This window comes from Cervus canadensis, chromosome 3 (genome assembly GCF_019320065.1).
Source record: "Cervus canadensis isolate Bull #8, Minnesota chromosome 3, ASM1932006v1, whole genome shotgun sequence".
NCBI classification, from domain to species: Eukaryota; Metazoa; Chordata; class Mammalia; order Artiodactyla; family Cervidae; genus Cervus; species Cervus canadensis.
In genome coordinates this window covers 58,581,581-58,604,505 of record NC_057388.1, presented here as the reverse complement: position 1 = coordinate 58,604,505, position 22,925 = coordinate 58,581,581, and the positions used below count along the sequence as shown (strand labels likewise).

General features: G+C 36.9%; 1 protein-coding gene across 1 annotated transcript in view; it reads right to left on the bottom strand.

The window, feature by feature from the left end:
- Positions 1-299: 299 nt before the first annotated feature.
- Positions 300-22,925, bottom strand: part of DPY19L1 (dpy-19 like C-mannosyltransferase 1) — a 93,282-nt gene continuing 70,656 nt past the window's right edge. Inside the window, exons 15-23 of the mRNA XM_043463224.1 lie at positions 21,428-21,499; positions 20,030-20,079; positions 15,745-15,769; positions 14,256-14,375; positions 13,398-13,572; positions 12,554-12,653; positions 11,052-11,177; positions 2,918-3,099; positions 300-1,573 (exon numbers count right to left, since the gene is read on the bottom strand). Coding sequence (XP_043319159.1) covers positions 2,943-3,099; positions 11,052-11,177; positions 12,554-12,653; positions 13,398-13,572; positions 14,256-14,375; positions 15,745-15,769; positions 20,030-20,079; positions 21,428-21,499 — 825 coding nt within the window. The 3' untranslated portion in view covers positions 300-1,573; positions 2,918-2,942. The remainder of the gene's footprint in view (positions 1,574-2,917; positions 3,100-11,051; positions 11,178-12,553; positions 12,654-13,397; positions 13,573-14,255; positions 14,376-15,744; positions 15,770-20,029; positions 20,080-21,427; positions 21,500-22,925) is intronic.

Here is a 22,925-nt window from a genome sequence, read left to right as displayed (position 1 = left end):
GCAACTCTGGAATTACCCTGAAAATATGACTTTAAAAAATGATTGTGTCCCTTGACATAAACAATAAAGTAATGTAAGTGTATATAATGCCATAAATACGAGAAGAGTGTGGGGAACCTTAACAGCTATTCCACCACTGAGAAAGAGGTTTGAGTAGCTCCATGGACCTTTAATCCTTCCTCTTTATCAGGACTGCAATCTGCCACAGACCAGTTCATGGTTATCTGACTACAGAATAAGGCTAAACATATGTACAGCTAAGAAGGAAATGAAAATAAGAATAAAAAAAAAACACTCTCCATATTTTCATGATCTTTTTTATTTAACATACATAGTACATGTAAACAACTGGCATAAAATTCATAAAAATACGATTCCCGTATGCATTATCAATTTACTCCTGATAACATTCTTTCATTTTCTCCTTAGTATCATTGTCCTATTTTAACACTACACTGTTTCTACTAAGCACTTTTAAGAGGCTTATCTTTTTTTAGGAATACTGTCCCAACTTTTTTTTCCCTTTCCTAATGTCATAGCAATAGCTATTTTTGTCACTGCCCTGCCCATCCTAACCTTCCTCACACTAAAGCAAAAATATTTTTAAATGCTAAAAATGCATAAAATACTGAGCTCTAATACTGTTTATCATGTATATCGAACCTACTACTACTCTGTGTTGCCATAAAAGATATTTATAACCTTCAGCACCGCCTGCTACAGATGTGACCAAGGCCGAGTGTGCAGCGTAGCCCAGGGCGTCTGTTCTAAACTGACTGGCCTAAAACATAATCATAGCTTGCTGGTGGAGCTACATGAATAAATACTGCTATGAAAGGAGTCTTCTGAAAATAATAATTAAAAAAAAAACCCTAATTTGACTACTTTTATCTTTTCCCAGCATATAAGACAGTTATAACACTATTTTAATGTTTTTCCTATGTGGAATTTCAAATAATTACATGTAAACTTACTGGGAAGGGGATTATTTAAAGGTGGGGAAAAATAGAGAATGACTTTAAAAGTAAAGTTAAAAAAAATAGGAACTGCTGGATGTACAAAACACACTTCTGTGAGAAACAGTGGGAAATAGAGCAGATCACACACTTCTCCTCTCCCACCCATGCTGGCTTTCATCCTCTCAGGCCTCAAGTGCCCGCTTCCCTTTTTTCTGCATTGCTGCATCACTGCTTAAATTCTACTCCTAATCCAAACTCCCCAGATGCTTCCTTGTTTTCTAAAACTGGCTGAAGACCAAGACCAAGAAATTAGTCACCCAGTGAGCAAGAAAGAGGGAGAGGCACCTGAAGTCACTGACCATCTCGGCCAGCAGGAGGCTCCCTGGGAAAGGCGGGCTCTGGGGCAGGCTGGGGGCTGCACGTGCCTCCGCCTGGGCTGTCTTGGCAGCTGTCTGTTCTAAGCAAGCTAGTGCTTCCCCCAGACCAGGCTTGTCCTTGGGCTCTGGAGAGAAGGCAGAAAGAGAAGAGCTCTTCAGTGGCTCCCCGGAGCGGGCACCGGAAACCAGCCCCGAGGACTCAGGTCTCAAGGACAATCCACAATGAGGTTAATCTGCCTGCGGTTAATAAAGAGAACACTGTGTAATTAAACGTGTCGTCTGCCAGAGTCATGGTTTGCTAAGAACGTTAAATCTTAAAACCATTTCTCAGAACTATGAGGGTTCACTGTTTTGTAGAATCTCATTTCACACAAATTAACTTCTAAGAAACAAAAATTCATACTAGGAATTTAAAGCAGGTTGGAAAAGTTTCAAGATACAAATAAACAGATAAGAAAAAAGTAAAGAGGAAGACTGAATATATTAGTCCCTCTTACTGAAATGATGGTTTTTGAAACAAAAATTATAACATAAGGTTTAAGGCTTCGTCTTATTAAAGACAGGCAATTTTAAAAGTAAAATATAAAAACTCCATTCATTTATCATTATTTATTTACTGTGTGACCAAAAAACTAGTCATATTTTATGGTATCTTAATAATAAAAGAAAAATTACCATATACTACAGTCTTCCACTATAAATTATATCTACTCACATATACATTAGTTGCTAGATGCATCTGTGGTTGTTCAAAATAGCTTTTCTTAAAACAATTATACATGAAAATTTTTAAGTGGTTTAAAGTTATTAAAATATAAACATTCGAATACTACTAAAAATGAGAAAAATACACAATTGTCATTAAACTTTTTAAACCAAGAATAAGTAACTGATAAGCAATTAAATGAGTAAATAGCACTTATTTGACACAGAATATTGAAAAGAAACAGACAGGCCAACGTACACTAATGCCACATGGTTGGCAGTTATAGGAATCTGGTCCTAATGACTAGGTCCAAGAACTTGGGTTTATAACGGGCAGGAAATGCTTTATTAACAGAGCAACAGAGAACAAAGAATGTGAAGAAGGGAAATAAATTATAGGTCTACATAGCAAATATCCATGTCTGCCCCAGCTATTCTTACTGAAATTGATGACAGGGGCTGACATGACTGAGGAGATTACAATAATCACTGAAATGTTTGAAAGACAAGAGCAAAAGGCAGAGAACAAAGCAAGGGGCATTAATAGTCCACAAACTGTAAAATCAGCCCCTATACAGTTGAGAAGTGACTATATTTTCACATCACCCTTGTTATGACCCATCATATTTTTTTTATATAGGTAGCTTTGCTCACTTTAGGACAAATATTTAAGTCAAATACAAGCATATACTCATTTGCATAGCAAATTTTAAGGGGTGCATTGAAATAGTAACCAACTGATAAAAGTATAAGTATTTTTACATTCAGACTGACCAAATAAGACGTTTTCTATTTGAAAACAGTTACCTATAAAAGTTTTGGGAATCTGAATTAAAAACAAGGCATGAGTTATTAGCAAAACATGGAAACCATTACTGGTGGAATTCTCTGTAGGCAGCAGTCACTCCTCTATAACTTCTAAGACTTTGTAAACACTGTTCTGGAATACAGTGGTGAAGTGAGGCTTGGACTCCTTTACTAAGAGGTTACATAAGGGAGGTTTCCCAGCATTAGCAGGATCTTCCACATCCCAGATTTCAGGCATACTGCATCCAGGCCTAGAAAAATTAAAGTGTAGATTTAAAGAAAATCACTGTACGTTACATAATGGAAGATAAAGGAACACACTTTTTATGTTCCTACCCTCATTTCTTTTTCCACTTAAAATAAATTAGCTTTCTTTAAAAAAAAAAAAAAAAACCCTATCACAGTTATTTTTATTTAAGCTACCATAAATCCTTTCTAGAACAAGGTGAACACAGCAAAGGTGATGATAAAGAAAGAAAAAGGCATATAATATACGTGAATTAAGGCGGTGGGGTAAGAGATCTCAGTTGAATTCTGCCTCAGCTACTTACCAAAAATGTGGTGTTGCGTAGTTCACTCAATGTCACTCTCCGCATTGGTAAAATGGGACATACCCATGACGTAAGGGACTAAGGGGGAGATTGTACCAGCATGATGCCCAGCACAAAGTAAGAGGAATACTGATGCAGATTATATACTGCATATACTGATGCAGGAAATTATACAGGATACCTCCAAGAGATCCCAGCTTTGGTTCCATACCACCACAATAAAGCAAATATTACAATAAAGTGAGTACCCAAATTTTTTAGTTGTATTGCCAAGTGCATGTAAATGTTTTGTTTATGCTGAATTCTATTAAGCGTGCAATAGAATTACATATCTTAATTTAAAAATTCTTTAATGCTAAAAAGTATGTTAACCATCATCTGAGTCTTCAGTGAAAGGCTTCATAATCTTTTTGCTGATGGAGGCTCTTGCCTCAATGTTGATGGCTACTGATCAATCAGGGTGATGGTTGCAGATAGCTGGGGTGGCTATGGAAATTTCTTAAAATAAGACAATATAATGATGCTTGCCACCTTAATGGACTCTCTTTCATGAACGATTTCTCTGTAGCACACAATGCTGTTTTTAGCATTTTACCCACATTAGAATTTTTTTCAAAATTGGAATCAATATTCTCAAACCCTGCCGCTGCTTTATCAACTAAGTTTATGTAATATTCTAAATCCTTTGTTGTTATTTTAACAATCTTCACAGCATCTTCACCAGGAGTAGAGTCTATCTCAAAAAACCACTTTCTGTGCTCATCCATAAGAAGTAACTTCTCATCTGCTAGTTTCATCATGAGATGGTAGAAATTCAGTTACATCTTCAGGCTCTACTTCTAAAGCTAACTGTCTTGCTACTTCCACCACATCTGCAGTCCCTTACTCCACCACAGTCTTGAACCCCTCAAAGTCATCCAGGAGGGGTGGAGTCAGCTTCTCCCAAGCTCCTGCTAACTCTGAGACTTTGACCTCTTCCCAGGAATCCTTCCCAAAATGGTTTTCAATTGACTTTGCCCAGATCCAACAGAAGAATACTGGCTATGGCAGCTATAGCCTTACAAAGTGTATTTCTTAAATTACAAGACATCGAAATGGAAATTAGTTGAACTATGGGGCTGCAGAATGGATGCTGCGTTAGAAGGCATGAAAACAACATTAATCTCATTGTACATGCGTTCGAGCTTTTGGGTGATCAGGTGCGTTGTCAACAAGCAGTCATGTTTTGAAATGCATCTTTTTTTCCCTTAGTAACAGCTTATCATAGTCAGAAACCATATTGTAAACAGTTGTGCTGTCATCCAGGCTTGAAGCACAGGCAAAGTAGGTTTATCATAGTTCAGTAGGGCCCTAGGGTTTTCAGAATGATAAATGGAGCACTGGCTTCAGCTTCAAGTCACCAGCGGCTTTAGCCTCTAATAAGAGAGATCAAGCTCCAGGAGTTGGGTACCGACAGGGAAGCATGGCGTGCTACAGTCCATGGGGTTGCAAAGAGTTGGACACAACTGAGAACTGAACTAACTACAGAGAGACAGCCCATTCTTGGAAGATCTGAAGCCAGGTACTGACTTGTCCTCTCTAGTTATGGAAGCCTAGATGGCATCTTCTTCCAATAGAAGGCTGTTTCATCACTGAGAATCTGTTGCTTAGTGTAGCCACCTTCAATAATGATCTTAGCTAGACCTGAATAATTTGCTCCAGCTTCTACATCAGCACTTGCTGCTTCACCTTGTCCTCTGATATTACGGAGATGGATTTTCCCTTAAACCTCATGAACCAACCTCTGCTGGTTTCAAACTTTACCACTGTGGCTTCCTCACCTTTTCGACCTTTACAGAACTAAAGAGAGTTATGGCCTCACTCTGAATTAGTCATTGGCTTAAGGGGATGTTGTGGCTGGTTTGATCTTTCATCCAGACCACTAAAACTTTCTCCATATTAGCAATAAGGCTGTTTCACTTTCTTATAATTCATGTACTAACTGGCGTAGCACTTTCTTTCAAAAACTTTTCCTTTGTATTCACTATGTGGCTAACTGTTTGGCACAAGAGGCCTAGCTTTTGACCCATCTTGGCCTTTGATATGCCTTCCTTACTAAATTTAGTCATTTATAATTTTTGTTTCAAAGTGAGAGACATGCAACTCTTCCTTTCACTTGAACACTTAGAAGCCACTGAAAAATTATTAGTTGGCCTGTGTTTCACAGAATAGGAAGGCCCAAGGAGAAGGAGAGAGATAGGGGAACAGCTGGTTGGTGGAACAGTCAGGACACACACAACATTCACCCATCAAGTTTGCCATCTTACATGGGTACAGTACAAGGTGCCCCCAAAACAATTACAATAGTAACAGCAAAGATCACTGGTCACAGGTCACCATGATAAATATAAGAATGAAAAAAGTTGAAATATTTTGAGAATTACCAAAATGTGACATGAAAGAGATGGGAATACCAGACCACCTGATCTGCCTCTTGAGAAATCTGTATGCAGGCCAGGAAGCAACAGTTAGAACTGGACATGGAACAACAGACTGGTTCCAAATAGGAAAAGGAGTATGTCAAGGCTATATATTGTCACCCTGCTTATTTAGCCTATATGCAGAGTACATCATGAGAAATGCTGGGCTGGAGGAAGCACAAGCTGGAATCAAGATTGCCGGGAGAAATATCAATAACCTCAGATATGCAGATGACACCACCCTTATGGCAGAAAGTGAAGAGGAACTAAAGAGCCTCTTGATGAAAGTGAAAGAGAAGAGTGAAAAAGTTGGCTTAAAGCTCAACATTCAGAAAACTAAGATCATGGCATCCGGTCCCATCACTTCATGGCAAATAGACGGGGAAACAGTGGAAACAGTGGCTGACTTTATTTTTCTGGGCTCCAAAATCACTGCAGATGGTGATTGCAGCCATGAAATTAAAAGACGCTTACTCCTTGGAAGGAAAGTTATGACCAACTTAGACAGGATACTAAAAAGCAGAGACATTACTTTGCCAACAAAGGTCCATCTAGTCAAGGCTATGGTTTTTCCAGTGGTCATGTATGGATGTGAGAGTTGGACCATAAAGAAACCTAAGCACCGAAGAATTGATGCTTTTGAACTGTGGTGTTGGAGAAGACTCTTGAGAGTCCCTTGGACTGCAAGGAGATCCAACCAGTCCATCCTAAAGATCAGTCCTGGGTGTTCACTGGAAAGACTGATGTTGAAGCTGAAACTCCAATACTTTGGCCACCTGATGCAAAGAGCTGACTCATTTGAAAAGACCCTGATGCTGGGAAAGATTGAGGGCAGGTAGAGAAGGGGATGAGATGGTTGGATGGCATCACTGACTCAATGGACATGAGTTTGAGTAGACTCCAGGAGTTGGTGATGGATAGGGAGGCCTGGCGTGCTGCAGTCCATGGCGTTGCAAAGAGTCGGACACGACTGAGCGACTAAACTGAACTAATCTGACATGGAGACACAAAGTGACCCTTTATTATTTACCAAATCCATTCTTACCTCCACTAAACAGTAACTGATATATTATTTTCAAATCTATTATGTTTCCTGTTTTATAATCACCAATGTATTAATAATAACTGATTCAGGAAAGCATAAGAAGTGGATGAGTGGATGTAAGAACTATCTGGTGAAAGGCTTTGATTATAAAGGACATTTGTCTCCTTAAAATGGAGAGAGTTGGGGACATTCTTTAATCAAGTTACCAAACTTACCAATAACAGAACAAAGTGACAGGTATCTCCCAAAGTGACATAATGGAAAGTACACAACACCATCTATGCAGTGTTCTTGCCAAATTTTGCCAGACTGAATCTAATAATGTGGAATAAGTTAGACAAATTCAAATGTGGGACATTCTTGCAAGACAACTGGCCTGGACTCTTCCAAATATCAATCAAAAACAAAAAAAGTGAAAGGGATTTCACAAATTTTACATTTTTAAAATGTTAAAAAACAGAAAAACCAAGGAAAAATTATAGAGATTGACAACAGCTTGTGTTTTATCATAGTTGCTTCACTTTTCTTTATATGAGAAAACACCATTTCCAACAAGTCCCTTTAATTCCCACTGGCAGCCCCATGACCCTGCTCTTTACCATGAGGCAAGTACTAGACAGGAATGCACATGCTTTCTCTTTTTCAATAACATCTTTAACTTAAAAGGAACCTTCACTCAAAAGGTGTCAAAATATGAACATGTCAAAATAAATAAGTAGAAGCCACTGTCACCTCCAAAGCCCTTCCTCAGAGGTGCTTCTGTAAACAATCCAGCATGCTTTCTGCTCGACCTTTTTTATTCATGTTCAGACATACAAGCACACAAAAACATAGCACAGACATTTATATTCACAGGTGCTCCTGGGTTGCTTTTACAAAACTGAGATTAATCTGGGCCTCCTCACTTAGCAATAAAAAGTGGTCACAGTCTCATTTCATAAAGACCTACTTTATTCTTTTTCATAGGTGTAGTACTTTTATGTATTATTTAATCACTCTTTCATGGAGAGATATCTTAATTGTTTCTCATTTTTGTCATTATAAAACAATGCTGATATAAATAATTTTGTGCCTTTATCTTTCTATAAGCTAAGTTTCTGTTTCTAGAAGCAGTGCTATCACCATGTCAAAACGCTATTCAACTTTCACTATGCGTCTATCAAATTATCTTCCAAAAAGGTATTACCAGTGAGTATTCCCACAAAAGAGTGTTCAGTGCACACTTTTCTTCACACCCTCGCTGATATAAGATTCTACTAACCTATGAAAATATGACTGGGCTTGGGTTTTCTATCTTTTAATTTTCTCACACATACCAAGGCCAAACTGTTATTATACTGCAGGCCAATGATAGTAGAGAATGAAACACACATGAAGCACCAGCTATTGAGTTCAACTGCTTTCAGGAAAAGAAGAGGGCAAAGAGCCGCCTTTGTGAGCTCTAAGTATAATATCCTTCAGTCCTTGTCTGGGTTTTCTAAAGTTTCCTGAGGCCAGTCAGCTATGTCTTTAAAACAGTATTAGTGAAATCTCAATAATTTTCTTCTGAATTAATGTATTTTAATTTTATGTCAACTCTATTATGGGAATTAATGAGAAAGAGCAGAGAACGGACAATAAAAAAGGAGCTAATTAAAAACTGAATCTATAACTTGTATTTGAGTATATTTTCTTACTTGTATTTGAACACAGGGTATCAAGTATTTCAAGAATAATCAAGCACACAATTAAGCCACTTTGTAAATGAGAGTACATATATATAGTGCCCACCATGGCAGATATTAGTTTAAGCTCCAGGTGGATATTAGTCCCTCTTCCTTTTCTTCTCCTATACTATTTCCCTATTTGCTCCCCCTGTTTGGGCATATTTTTCTCTTCCAATCACATACAACTGCCTTAGGCTGGCGTGACAGAATTGGAGAGTGAGGGCCAAGGCAGGAAGGAAGGTTCCAATTCTGGTTGACAGCTCTGGCCTACTGTCTTCTACTGTGACAGTAAGAGTACTGAGTATTAGTCCTTCTCCCCTTTCCTCTCCTGAACCCTCCATTTGCTTCTCTGTCAGAACAGAGAGCACAGCTGGGTTTTGTTTCAAGCTTTGAGCAGAGTGCGCCTGCCTAAGATTTCCTGATACTTATAATCCTGTAGAAGATGGAGAGTCTCGTTACTGAGGGGGAAACCAGATGAGAGGAAGCCACTTCTTCTTTTTCCTCTCCCTCCACTCCTGCTGCCCCAAACAAAACAAGGGTAATCAGTGCAACTGGGGAAGCCCAGCACAATCCTCCACCCCACCCAACTCTCAGCCTTGTGCCTGGAGGTGAGCTCCAAATGCAGATGATCAGAAGTCAGTTAACTCACTGCTGACTTTGTGCAGTGTGCGAGATTTATTGCCATACTTCCTAAATTTGTCTTTTGATCCTTTCTTGTGTACAAAAACCAGTGCTCTGCCCATCAGAACATGAGACTACTACAATTATGCAAATCCAAGGAGGTCCCTCAACATCTTAGAATAAAGAACGCCAGCCTCTGCAATTTTCACATATTCAAATATGCATGGATCTAGGGAAAAATGAAGACTCTTGAATCAAGGTTCATCACTTGCTTGGGGAAGAGAGCTCACAAAACAATTTTTATGTTCCAGTAACTTGCAGGTGTTTCAGGTTGGCATCACTGAACTTGAGAGTCAGAAAGTAAACCCTGAGACAGTAAAGATCCCAATGCTGGCAGAAATCTCTGCCAAGAAACTGAGTCCTTCTGATGGTAAATGTCATTTATTACAATGTCTTCATCCAATTGTTATGAGAGACGCTTACAACTTTTTGTCCTAAACTTATACAACAAAGTTAAAGGTTATGTATATAAGTTTAATACATATCCTTATGTTCATAAAGAGATGGAGCATTTTCTCAGTTATGACTCAGTAACATTTTCTGTAGATCTTGATTAAATTCCAGTCACTTGGGATATATTCACTGGAAAATCATTCAACAATAAACAATTATTTGAGTTTCCTTGTGGGCAACACTTGATAGATACTGCCTCAGAACTATTTTTACTCCTGAGTCAATATTTAATCATTTTATCTTAACACCTTCGTGTATCACTGAAATACACGGTGAATGAGATTGATTAAGCCACAGATACAGCAATCTCCTGAAGATTTGTTTACTTAAAGAGTAATGAAAATTAAAAAAAAAAAATAATAGTGTTCCATAAAATATCCTTGATTTCTGATAAAAACTACTTTCTATATTCCTTATGGGATGATGCTTCAGTATTTTAATAGCAAGCTATCATTTGCTATCAAGTCACCCAAGTGCAACATTTCTAAATAGTCTACTTTAGAATTCACATTTGCTTTTAAAATCTTACCAACTCTTATTGTTCTAATCTGCTTAGTGAACTTCTCTGTGAAAATAGAAAAAATTTAAAATATAAACCCAGGAGAATAGGGGTTGCTGTAATGTTAATCATTTTGCCACTCAAATAAGATACAAACAGTAAGACAGAAGTTTCACTCTAAGTCAGAAGTTGCCCAACCTTTTTGGCACCAGGGACCAGTTTCATGGAAGATAATTATTCCACAGAAGCAGGGCAGAGGAGGGTTTCAGGATGATTCAAGTGCATTACACTTATTGTGCACTTTACTTCTATTATTACAAAGCTCCAACTCAGATCATCAGGCATTAGACCCAGACGCTGGGGGATCCCTGCTCTCAGGTGAAGCTGGGAGAGGGGCCCCTCTGTCCCAGGATATAAGTTGCAGAGATGCGGCATGGACAAAGCTGCTGGACATCATTACAGTGAGACTCTCCACTACTTGATTTTAACTCTACAAGTCTTTTGAAAGAAAATACATCCAACTTTAAATTAGAGTTTTTCAAAAAAACATCAAAGGCAAGTACGAACAATTTGGGAAATTATCAATAAGTACACATGCAAAGGTAATGTGCACATGCAAATCATTATAAATTAAATAGATAATGATATGAAAAGAAAAAAAACTCCAAATAATTATCAGAAAGGTTTTTCGGCTTATACTTCGCTAAATATTATATATGTTTCACACATATAACAAGTAAAGCACTTGCCATGAGACTGAATTAACTTTAATGTCTTATGAATATAAAGTACTGTTGCTGAGTACTCACTTGGATCTTCTTATACACCACGATTCTTCCAGAATGTAGTAATTCACTTGTAACTTTATCAATTCTCGCTTCACTTCTTCAGCTGCTTTTCGACTATACATTGAATATACTATTTTCGTTCTGGCTCTTTAAAGAAAAATAATTGGGCAGAAGATTTTCAAGATCAAAAGAATGCAATCAACCTATTTGGACAGAAGTACGGAATGGAACTAGAAGAAAGACTCTATAGAAAAATCAGGTCAAGAGAACATTCCTCACAAGAGGTCCTGGCTCAGGGGCTTTGGGGAGGCCAACCAAAACAGGCACAAGTAGCACAAGAGTCCTGAGAGAAAAAGGTCAATTTAATGAATCCTTTCATCTCCAAACAGTCTTTTGGTTTGTTTGATTGCTTGTTTTAAATCTTCCATCACTCTATCACAGATAAGAGTATGAGCTACACAAAGACAACTACAGGACTACTTTAAAGGTTTGTTGTTAACTTTAAAGGTATGACAGTCTGAACTTTGATAACCAACAATTAATATTAAATGGCTCTCCATTTTATTCAAAATTAAAACAAAAAACTAAATTTATTCAACACAATTGCCCTAGAAACTAGTTTGCTAAAATTTATTTTTTAATGAAAAAGCTTTTTATTTATAAAAGGTATGCCCCACTGTTACATAAAATAACACATATTAATAAGATTCACCAATCACTTAGGAAATGACTAGCGGACCAACCTAGAAATTATATGAAAATTTAATCTTTTTCCTTTTCAGAAAGAACACGGGCTTCCCTGGTGGCTCAGACAGTAAAGAATCTGCCTGCAATGTTGGGAGATGCAGGTTTGATCCCTGGGTTGGGAAGATTCCCTGGAGAAGGAAATGGCAACCCACTTCAATATTCTTGCCTAGAGAATTCCATGGATAGAGGAGCCTCATGGGCTACAGTCCATGGGGTCGCAAAGAGTTGGACATGACTGAGCACCAAACATTTTCAAAGAAAACACAACATTCTAACTTATGAAAAAATAGTAGAAACAAAAAACATGATCATTCCAGTAGGGCTATATTGGTGAAAATTAGAGAATAAAAAATAAAACCTATCCTTGAATTAGATTCCATTTTAACTGACTCCTCAGAATTCAAGAAAAATATCCTATGAGAAAACCTTAATAAAAACTATAAGCTAATGAATTTTCTGGAGGAACTTAAAAGTAATGATAACTAATAAGGACCTGGGTTTTTTGGAGCCCTGTATAACACAGACACTGTGTGACTTCTTTTTGCTTCCAAGGAGAGAAGAGAACCCCAAAGACTGTAGCTTTATTGTCCTATGGGGCCTTAACAGTTTGTACTGAACTTAACCATGTTATCTCAGTATCCTATGTCCCCAACCTCTATATACTCCAGTTCACCATATCCTTTTTGAAACACTTTTTGTTATACTGCTGGTTCCCTCACTCATTTTGCATTTGTATGAAAAACTTGTTTTCAACAATGTGATAACTGTGTACCAACCTTAAACCTGCATCTTCATAATGTGGATGATTCACAATGGGCCGAAGTGCGGAGAGTTTAACACTTGCCATTGTGGGCATGGCACCCGCAAACACTGCATCTGCAAAGCAGGAACCAAGGTCTTAGGAAGACACCTGGGGAACGTGACAAGGAGTCTCCCTCTGGTCAGCTCAGTTACTTCCCAGGTTAAAAAGCTGAGGTCTGAATCGTGACGTAAAGATTCAGTAACAGAACCAGAATGAATTGGGTAGCTGATAAAAGGGTGGTCAGCAACCAAGTCTGGATGAAATATTTTCAAGACAAAGCCTCATCACTGAAGGTTTCTGTTTCTCTTGGTTGGTTGTTTTTAGTGTCTTTTCCTGATTATAAGAAGAAGTAACACATTGACTAGAGAAGTTTTACAGCACCAAGGAATTCTAGAAGATGATTTAATATTCAGTCACTTGATATTCAGATCACAACAAAAAGTTCCCTTTGGATACATGAATCAAGTATCACATTCCTTGAGTTCATTTCAAGAAGGAATGTGAAGGACTGAGATTAAAAATTAATCAGGAAAATAAGCATATCATAAATCATTTTAAACTGTGCCATGCAAAACTTTGGATATATTTTGAAAAAATTAGAATTTATGGAAAACAGAGAAATAAATTATTAAGAAAATATTTACAACATTTCTTTTGCAAATTTCATAAGCAAGATTAACATCTCTCTCTTTCTGGATAATCGAGAAACAGGGTTTCCTAGAAAGATTAAAACCATTGGAAGTAACATGAGTTGAGGATTGTGTAGTTGTATATAAAACCATAGGGAAAACCACAACTAAATAATAAGACTTTTTTACCTGGTTTAGTACTGTATTTAATCCATTCTATAAGTTCTTCTTGTGGCAAATTGCTGAATTCCCCTACAATATTCCACTGGGTTTGTAAATTTGCAGAACCTTGTATTGACATTGCTGCTAACACAGCAAAAACAACAGCACCAGGATGCACTTTGCAAAAGAGCCATCCAAATAGCTGAAATCAAATTAAGGACACACTGACAATGGTTAGTACAAAGCAGGCTGCAGCCTGAAATAAGCAAAAGTTCTTTCCAGAGAAGAATACAGTCTCTGCTAGCATCCCAGATACAGGACTAATAATTCGAAGGGAAAGTTCCAGAAACAATAACCTGAGGGGTCAAAAGAATTCTACCATTAGCTTTATATAGGTGGGACATGATTTAAGAAATTCTTCTCTCAATTTGCTCTCTCTACTTCCAGGTTCCAGTAAGGTCAGGCCTACCTAAATAATGCGCCAAACTCAGTGCAAAATAAAAACATGGTTTCCTTGTCTGACAATTTTTAAGAAGTTCAAAGCAGCGAATAGCAATCCATCAATCTAGGTGCAGAGTCCTTCTGAGTGTGGGCCCCTGTATAATCACTGCTTTCTGTCAATATCTACATAGTTACCATTCATGAATTTAGCCTGCACTGAATCAGTGTTTATTGTATGCCTAGGACCATTTTAGAAGTTAAATGGATAAAGGATCTGCTTTGACCCTTAACCTTTGGAAAGATTATAACAAAACCATGAAGAACTTCAATTATAACAATTTAAAGAACTATGGGCAATTCAATACTATTTTAGAGCCACTTAATAACAAAGGCTGGGGTAAAATTATCACAGCAGCTATAATACCGACATAACAATCACCTCACCTGTCTTGAGCAGATCAAGGAAGCCATAATGCACATGTGGGGTGTCAAGAAGAGTTTTAGTCTCATAATTAAAACACCAAGGACTGTATATGCTAACAGTTGCAATGCATGATAAACCAGCTGAAAGACAGAGAACATACTCCTAATATTTAAGAATATATTGTTAAATTGGTGAATATACTAGACAAATGTACTTTTTCTTAGAAACAATATTTTGATTTCTGAAATAAACAAGTCTTAAAATTCACTTTCAAACTTCTCCATTTTATTAGAGGGCTAAAATAATAAAATCCTTAAGGCAAGTGGACCTATAATTCCACTCAGAATCAAGCCTGGGGTTAACAAAACCCACACTTCTGAACCAGGTGGAAATATGAAATACAGTGTTAGCACCTATAGTCACCATGCCATTGCTAAGAAAGAGTGTCAGGGAATGTCTAACAGTAGGATTCCTGTGTGCTGTTTCCTATCTCTCTTGAGCCCTCAGTTCCTTATCTGTCCATGTCCAGTGAGAGGAACAGGCAAGCCTCTCCCAGGACAGAGATCAAAGAGATGGGATGCTGGCATAGGATTTCCTTCATTAGCTTTTCCATTTGGTGAAAGGGATTATTTACGACCCTCTTTTGATATGGATCGCCTTTTGGCCTTATGGCCTCTATTGCTCCTTGCTTCCTTGGTAACTTGTAAAGTCTGGTCTCTTGATCTTTATCTGAAGTTACCTTGTATTACAGTATATATACTCTTGCAGAATTCAATAAAGCATCCTTGTTCCACCAGAGCTTGGGTCCCCATGTCTTTCTTTCTCTCTCTCTCTCTCTCTATTTCTGGCTGATTCCCTGGAACGCAAAGGCCGGCTGCATAACTCAGGGAATAGTAGCCTCTTTCCTTCTTTCACTTTCTCATCGTGGACTCTGGACCACCAGGTTTCGGTCCATTAAAGGACCTCAACAAAAGAGGTTCCTAAAAGTCTTCATCACAAGAAAAAAATTTTGAGTAACTATGTATGGTAACAATTTTAACTAGACTTACTGTGGTGATCAATCCACAAGGTATGCAAATTCAAATCATTATGTTGTACATCTGAAACTAGCATTATATGTCAATTATACCTCACTTAAAAAGAAACAGGCTGAATCACCAAGAAATGGGAACAGCAACCAGTCACATCTCTGAGGCCTCTGGGCAAGGTGAACAGAGAGGAAAATGATCTCCAATCACATGAAAGATACTCTGCAAAAGTGCCTAAATGGACCCGAGCAGTGAACTGCTATTACCCTGACGATGATCAGAACAGACCAAGTGAGTTTCCTAGCTAGCTATTTTAACAAATGAATGGTCATGTTTGAAGTATTCTCATAAAAACACATACAGGCCTATTTTGAAGATGATTAGTGACTTACCAATAAAGTCAGAAAATGAACTAGAAAGAAAAGTCCAAGCATATATAAACATTAAAACAAGGCACATTTTGGTAATATTAAGTCTTTACCTCTCCATGATCAAACTGGTGTTTTCTGAAATAGAAAAAGAAATACTACCATTGAATCACCATTGAAGCACTTCAATCATGTGCATTTTTACCTGACAAATATGAGTTTTACAACTTCTATAATATTCCCTCAGGACACATACGTGTAAACCAAAACAACTAAAAGTTATAAACCAAACTAGTGCTACAGTCTTTTAAAACAGTTTATTTTGCACATCCCACATATCTGACTACATGGGTATTTTTAGGCCAACAGGACTCGCTGGCTGCCATGTATCACATACCTCACAGGTAATATCCTGACAAAGCAGGGAGTGGAAAGAAACTCTGAAGCCCTCACAGTCCCATAGCCCTGCTTCCTGTCCCCAGCAGCCCCTTGGCTCCCACGTAAACTATAACTGCCACAGACACAATATAGGAAGCCACACACAAGACTTTTGTACAGCAGCAGTTCTGAAACAAAAAATAGCCACAAAATGCCACCTTTAGTTTTGTTTGGTGGTTTTAGTTTCCTAAGAAAGGATACATCTTTATAGGCCCATCCTCCCCACATCTCACTCCAGTCCTCTTCCCAGCACCCCAACCCTGTGTTGAGTCTCATCAAAGCACTGAGAGCAAATTTCAAAAATGGGAATCCAGATATGCCATTCTTAAGACTTTCTAGTTGGCTGTGGGGTTTTTTTTGTTTTTGGTAATTACACATATTCTTCTTTAGATGGTCTCCATCTTTCACCCCTGAAATTCACCTTCTACCGTGTTCCCTCTTGACCAACTGTGCTCCGTTACCCTAGACTCATTTTATGCCTTAAAACATCAGACAGCTCCTTTGACTTCCATATTCAGTGCCTCCCACCTTGATCACTCACACTCTATTTCCCTGTTTTATCTTCTCATAGAAAATAAAATGTTCACTTATAGGTTTACTTGATTATCCTCTGACTCTCCCTACTGAAAAGAATCCTTCAGGAGGACAGGGTACAAATCCATCCATCCACTCAATTTCACTGAACACTGAAGACACAGCAGCAAATAAGATGGGGGAAAAAAAAAACTGTGCCCCAGAGTTTACATATAAGCTGAAGGAGACAAATAGAAAGCAAATAAGCAAACATTCCATGGCAATAAATACTGTGCAGAAAAAAGGAAACCAGGGAAAAGATGCAGGGAGTACTGGGTGTCCAGGGTGGTATATATTAATCCGTGTGGTCACCAACTGAGTGAACTCTGAGCAAAGCCTTGAGGACCCAAGAATTTGAGCCTGAGGATCCCCAATGGAAGAGCACTTCAGGCAGAGAGAACAGACAAGACAAAGCCTCATGGTAGCAGGCTCCCTCCAGGCTGACAGTAAAGACGGCATGATTAGAGAAGAGGGAGCCAGGAGGAAAATGAGATGAAGAAGATCCAGCAGAAGTGTGCTGACAGGGAAGCACATTCAGAGGCTCAGTACTGCATTCACAGAATTTGAGATTCTTACCAGACACCCAAATAGAGATGACAAACAGTGAGTCTATGTATAAATCTTAAGTTCAAGGGAGAAGTCTGGATCAGAGATACAAATATACAACTTGATAACACATGTGTTCTCTATCCTAAACACTGAAATATTTCAAGACCTAGAACAATGCCTAGCAAATACAGTTCAATCTTTTTTTTTTTGAATGAATGAACAAATGATTCAATTAACCCCCAATCTAGGTAATCTGGGTAGCATAAAATCTGATTGGACGATTTGGTTTCAAAATTACTGATGTACTAGCAAAGAGTAAATATATTAGGCAAACGAAGGAAGTGAATAGGTCCTCCTTTATTCTTCTTTCGTTCCAAGTACAAATTATCCATTACCATTTATTAAGTACCTAGAATGTTAATATGACAATTAACATTACATTAACTCTGATCTTACAACTATTTATTATCCCAACTGACAGCTAAGGAAAGCAAGTCACAGAGCTAGTAAGCAGCAAAGCCAGGTCTGTATATTGACTGGTTTCAGAATCAATACATTTTCTACTTCATCATGCTGTCTTTATCCTCCTTGAACCCCAAGGTCCCTGAATAAAGGAGACAGTGGTACTCACATCTTGAGAATTAAAATGTGTATCCTACCCCTTTCCTTCTTATATTGGCATATGACTTTGGTACTTAATGCAAAACGAAATGTCAATGTGCCTTTCTCCTTTCCAAAAAGCTCTGATCCTACCTAGACTGAAAGCCCCATGAAGCTCAGTGTTTTTCTATAATTATTTCTATAGTTGAGTTATTATTGAAAAGACTCTCTTGTTTCTGTGAAATGTTCTACCTTTCTCTTCCAGATGCATATTATAGTTATAACCTTTAGCCCTTTCCTGAGCTCTTAAAAATTTTTCATCTCAATCGAAGATAAATTTTGGCTTTATGTACTAGAAGCTTTTTCCTTTTCCCCAGCCCTCAAAGGTGTCAGGTAGAAGCAAGGGTACAGTTACAATAAATTGCTTCTAAATGAGAACAAGGATTGTCTCAAGAGTGCATGCAGTAATTTATCACTGGGTGTAGGTTAAAGAACAATATATAAGGCTCTGTGTGTTATAAAAGAAAATATATAGACACACAAATTCAACAATCTCTACTGCCCCTGAAAAAATCCCACAAAAGAATGAAACTAGAATTAAAACTTCCTTTACTCCATCCTCTAATCCCATCCCCTACTAATAATTACAAGTTTTATCTTTCCACATCCCTCCTATATACAAATAAACATATAAAATCTTCAAATTTAAAATAAAAGTATAATCATCCTTTATATGTTTTGTAATTTTTAATTCAAGGACATATGATGAAATATCTCTGTAAAGAATTCTACTTTCTGACTGGGTCATAATTAAACCAATCCTGTACTACTGAATACTTTGGTTGTTTTCATTTTCACATTATACACACCACCACAGTGGGCATCTCTATACCATCACCTCTGCATTTTTATGAAAGTTTTTAGGGGACACATTTGCACTGGTGAAACTACTGGGTTAAAGGACAGGCCCACCAAATGTTTTGCTTTATTGCCAAACTGCCCTCCCACCCTTGGAAGCACTGGATTAATTTTTACAAACCTGACAAGTAAAAAGGTTTCCACATTATCATGGGACTGAGCACTTTTTCATGTATCTATTTACTCATGCACAAGTCTTTATCACTCAACTACTATTCTTTCCTCATATGCCAGGCACTGCATATAAACTGCTGAATTGAACAGAAATGGCCATCCCCCTTTCAGGAGATATAGGCAACAACACAGCAGTTTGTAAACACAGGGTGATAAATGCTGAGAGAAAGAAAAAGGGTGTGATGGTGGAGAATAACAAGCCAGGAGACACGGGATCTACTCAGAGATGATAGGCAGAAAAGGCTTCTGATAGGAGGTGACATTTAAGCAAGGATTAGAGAACTGAGTCATGCCAAGACAGGCTGTGGGAAGCAGGGGCACAATTACAGGCTTAGGGCACAACCACTGCAAGGGCAGGAAACCGATTTTCATGATCAAAGAGCACAAAAGAGATGAGTGGGATATGAGGGTAGTGGGAAAGGGAAAATGGGAACGTGTTTTCTCAACTGCCTGTGTGTACCTTTCACTCATTTTTCAAATGGGTTTTTAGTATTTTTCTTGTTAATTTATAGAAGTTCTTTATGTGTCATGGTCATTATTACCTTGTTATGATCTGCAAATATTTCCAAGTTGTACTTGCTTTGAACAATGCTTACAGTATTTTACCAAAGAATTTATCTGGTCAACCATATCAACCTTTCCTTCTAGCTTATCGGTTTTATGCCGTTCTTAACAAGGCCTCTAACCCTAACATTGTAATAAACTCTTGGTTTATTTGGGAATTTAATTTTTCTCTATATTTAAATATTTGATCCATCTGGAATTTATTTTATGTAAAAAGTGAGGTATGAGTCCACTTTTACATTCCCCTCTTTTTCTGTCAAAAGGCTGTCCATTGGTCCTAAAACCATCAGCAGAGTAATTTGCTTTACCTGACAAACTGAAGCACAAAGCTGTGTCCTTCAAGTAGAAGTAAGTGTAGGGCTACTGTCAGAGCATACGGATGGGACTTAAGAGACAAGCAAGTGATGTGCTTGGCTCTGCTCACAGAGGGAATAAGAATAAAAGCAGAGAAGGGGGATGCCAACAACTGAAACATCAGTTATCAAATGTTGTATGCACAACACATAACTATAAAATTAATACATTATAAATACCTAGTTAATAAACTGGAGGAAGTAACAAAGTCATTAATGCCATATTTACCTTATATGTGTCTGTTGTTTAGTTAAGACAACCCACATGTCACTAATGACCTGCAAATAAATTTTTAAACACTTTATAACAGCTGTATTGGAAAAAAATTTTCAAGTAACATATTTTCTAGACTTTCAAACTTTTACTTACTTTAAAATACAGAAGTATGGAGATAAGAAGTAACTCAGAAATAGTAATTATGACAACAAAATCTTACATTTGCATAGTACTTAATCATATCTCTAACCAACCCTGTTCAGATAGGTTTTATTATCATGTTATGAATGAACAACAGGCTCAGAAGGATTAAATAATCTTCCTGACTAAGAAGGGTCTTGAAACCTGACCTTTCAGCTTCTAATTCACCTTTAGTGAATTCCACCATGTTCAGGGTCTTGGTAGTGCCTCTACTTAACTATACACTATATAGGAATAATAACTATGATGCCCAAAGAGGAGGGTAAAGGGGCCATCTGATTCTCACTCTTCCCTTGCTTTTTAATGGAGATGATGTGAGGCCAGTAACAACCTCTCCGACCTTCCAATTTTGCATTTGCCAAAATGGAAATAATAATATCTGTACCCTAGAATGTTATTGAAGAACCAATTGAAATAAGGTATGTGAAATAGTTAGAAAGATTATAAATATATGATGTGAATAATAATTACAATACAGAATATTCCACAAATACATGACGTTGTACTAACACAGAAATAATAGCTCTGAATTGGAAAACCTTTAGGGTGTGTCATTTATTTTTCAATTACAGACTAATCCAAAGTCAATTACTTAAAACATCTGTAGTTATAAAGTTCACTAACTCTTAAGAAGAAAAAAGAATATTACTCCGCTCTTTGATAAAAATTGGAACTTCCTTGGCCTGATTTATATCTGGACTTAAGATTTCATTATCAAAGCCAAGTTGGGAGTCTAACTATTTCATTGAGTTTAGTAATACATTGTTAATATTTTATTTTTCCTTTTGATTAATAATAAACTCTATCCAGAAGTTAATGAATACTGCACAAATGACTTAGAAAGGCATATGTTAAATATTTTAATAAAATATTACATAAAAGTTAAAAGTGAGTAATAATTTACATAAACAGAAACAATTGTATGTGGGTCAATATGATCTCTCTGATCTTATCTTTCAAAATACATGACTATCAAAATATAAGTGTCCTTTTCTTGGGTTTACTTTATGTTGGTAACTAGCACAACATTTTTTAAGATTTATAAATATTCATCAAAGGCTATTAGTAAGAAAACACAGAATGTGTTTCAATAAGTCTATATAAGTATTGTGTTAGGTTAACATGTCGCCTAGTATATGTAACTACTATGAAGAAAAAAGAAAATGTTTTATTATGAGAAAATACTCATAAGGTAAAGGACAGACTTACCTTTCTAATGATTACAACAAACACAACAAGAACAACTGGAAGCAATAATGTCTTTGTATACCTCAAGGGAGTCTGAAATTCAAAGAAGTGTTTCATTAGAGAAAAATGTTATTTCAAATGAAACTGCAAATCATGAACCAAGTGAATTTTAAAACATGTTAAGAAACTGTGCATTCACCAATCTACCCACTGATTCCCATAAAAATGAAGATACATTTCCATATAAATGAATTTCCCCAAAATGCTGAGTTGAAAACACTAACAGATACAGTTCCCAAACACTTCTAAGTGTAAAATGCAACTAGAAAGATTACTATTCACTTTTGTACAGTACTATTCTAACTAGAGAGCCCAATATTCAACAAGGGTCAGCAGAATGGCATGAGCTTTACTGTGCATTTTATCTGGAATAAAAATCACAAGTATGATGTCCAGATACAAACACACACACACAATAATGATCAATGTTTATAAAAGGAGTAAAACATTTTTACATTTTCTTCAGTAACAGGTAAAAAACTACAAAAAAAAAATTTTTTTTTAAACTAAAAAAGCCCTACACATTGCAATCCTATACACCTCTCAATAATTTGAGATCACAGTCTCAAACAATTCTCGGCCTGAAATTTCTAAATTGCAATCAATTTGCTCATTATGAACACATTCCCTCACAAAAGTAATCTTTTATCATTACATGAAATTATGCATGCTTTCCTCAATCTGTTTATAAACAGAAAGCTAGATTTAACCATATTAAAAATACTGGTACATTTTAATCCTACAAAGCATAAGGTAAGTAGCATTTTCTGATTTCCCTCTCCTTAGTCCAATTTTTTCACTTTCTATTCTGTATTAGACAAGCAATTTTGATAATTTATACAAAGTGCAGTCTTTATGAGCTACAAATCCCAATAAAAACAGGATTTTTACATTTTTATTTTACTATTTACCTTTATAAACATTTGTATATTACTATTTTAAAGTATATATATTTCTATTTTGTAATTTTTAAATTGTTTTAACATGCAAAAACATATAACAAACTATTTTATTATTTCAAAAATTAGACATTTGCTAATAATAACTAACAATAAATATAAGAAAAATAGTAAGATTGACGTTTTCTTTAAAAAGGAAGTATTTTTAAAGACTGTGTTAAAAATACTTAACAAAGTTTAATAGAGCTCAAACAATTTTAACATTATATTCCAAAAGTTTATTAGCATGAAGTTAGTCAGAAAGAGAAAAACAAATATCATGTATTAATTCATACATGTGCAATCTAGAAAAATGGTACCCATGAACCCATCTGTAGGGCTGAAATAGAGATGGAGATGTACAGAACAGACCTGTGGACACAGTGGGTGTGAGGAAGGGGGCGTGGGGTGAGTTGGGAGATTAGGACTGACAAATATACACTACTATGCATAAAACAGGCTAGTGGGGCACCTGCTCTAACAGTGGAGAGCTCAGCTCAGCGCTCTGTGGTGATCTCGAG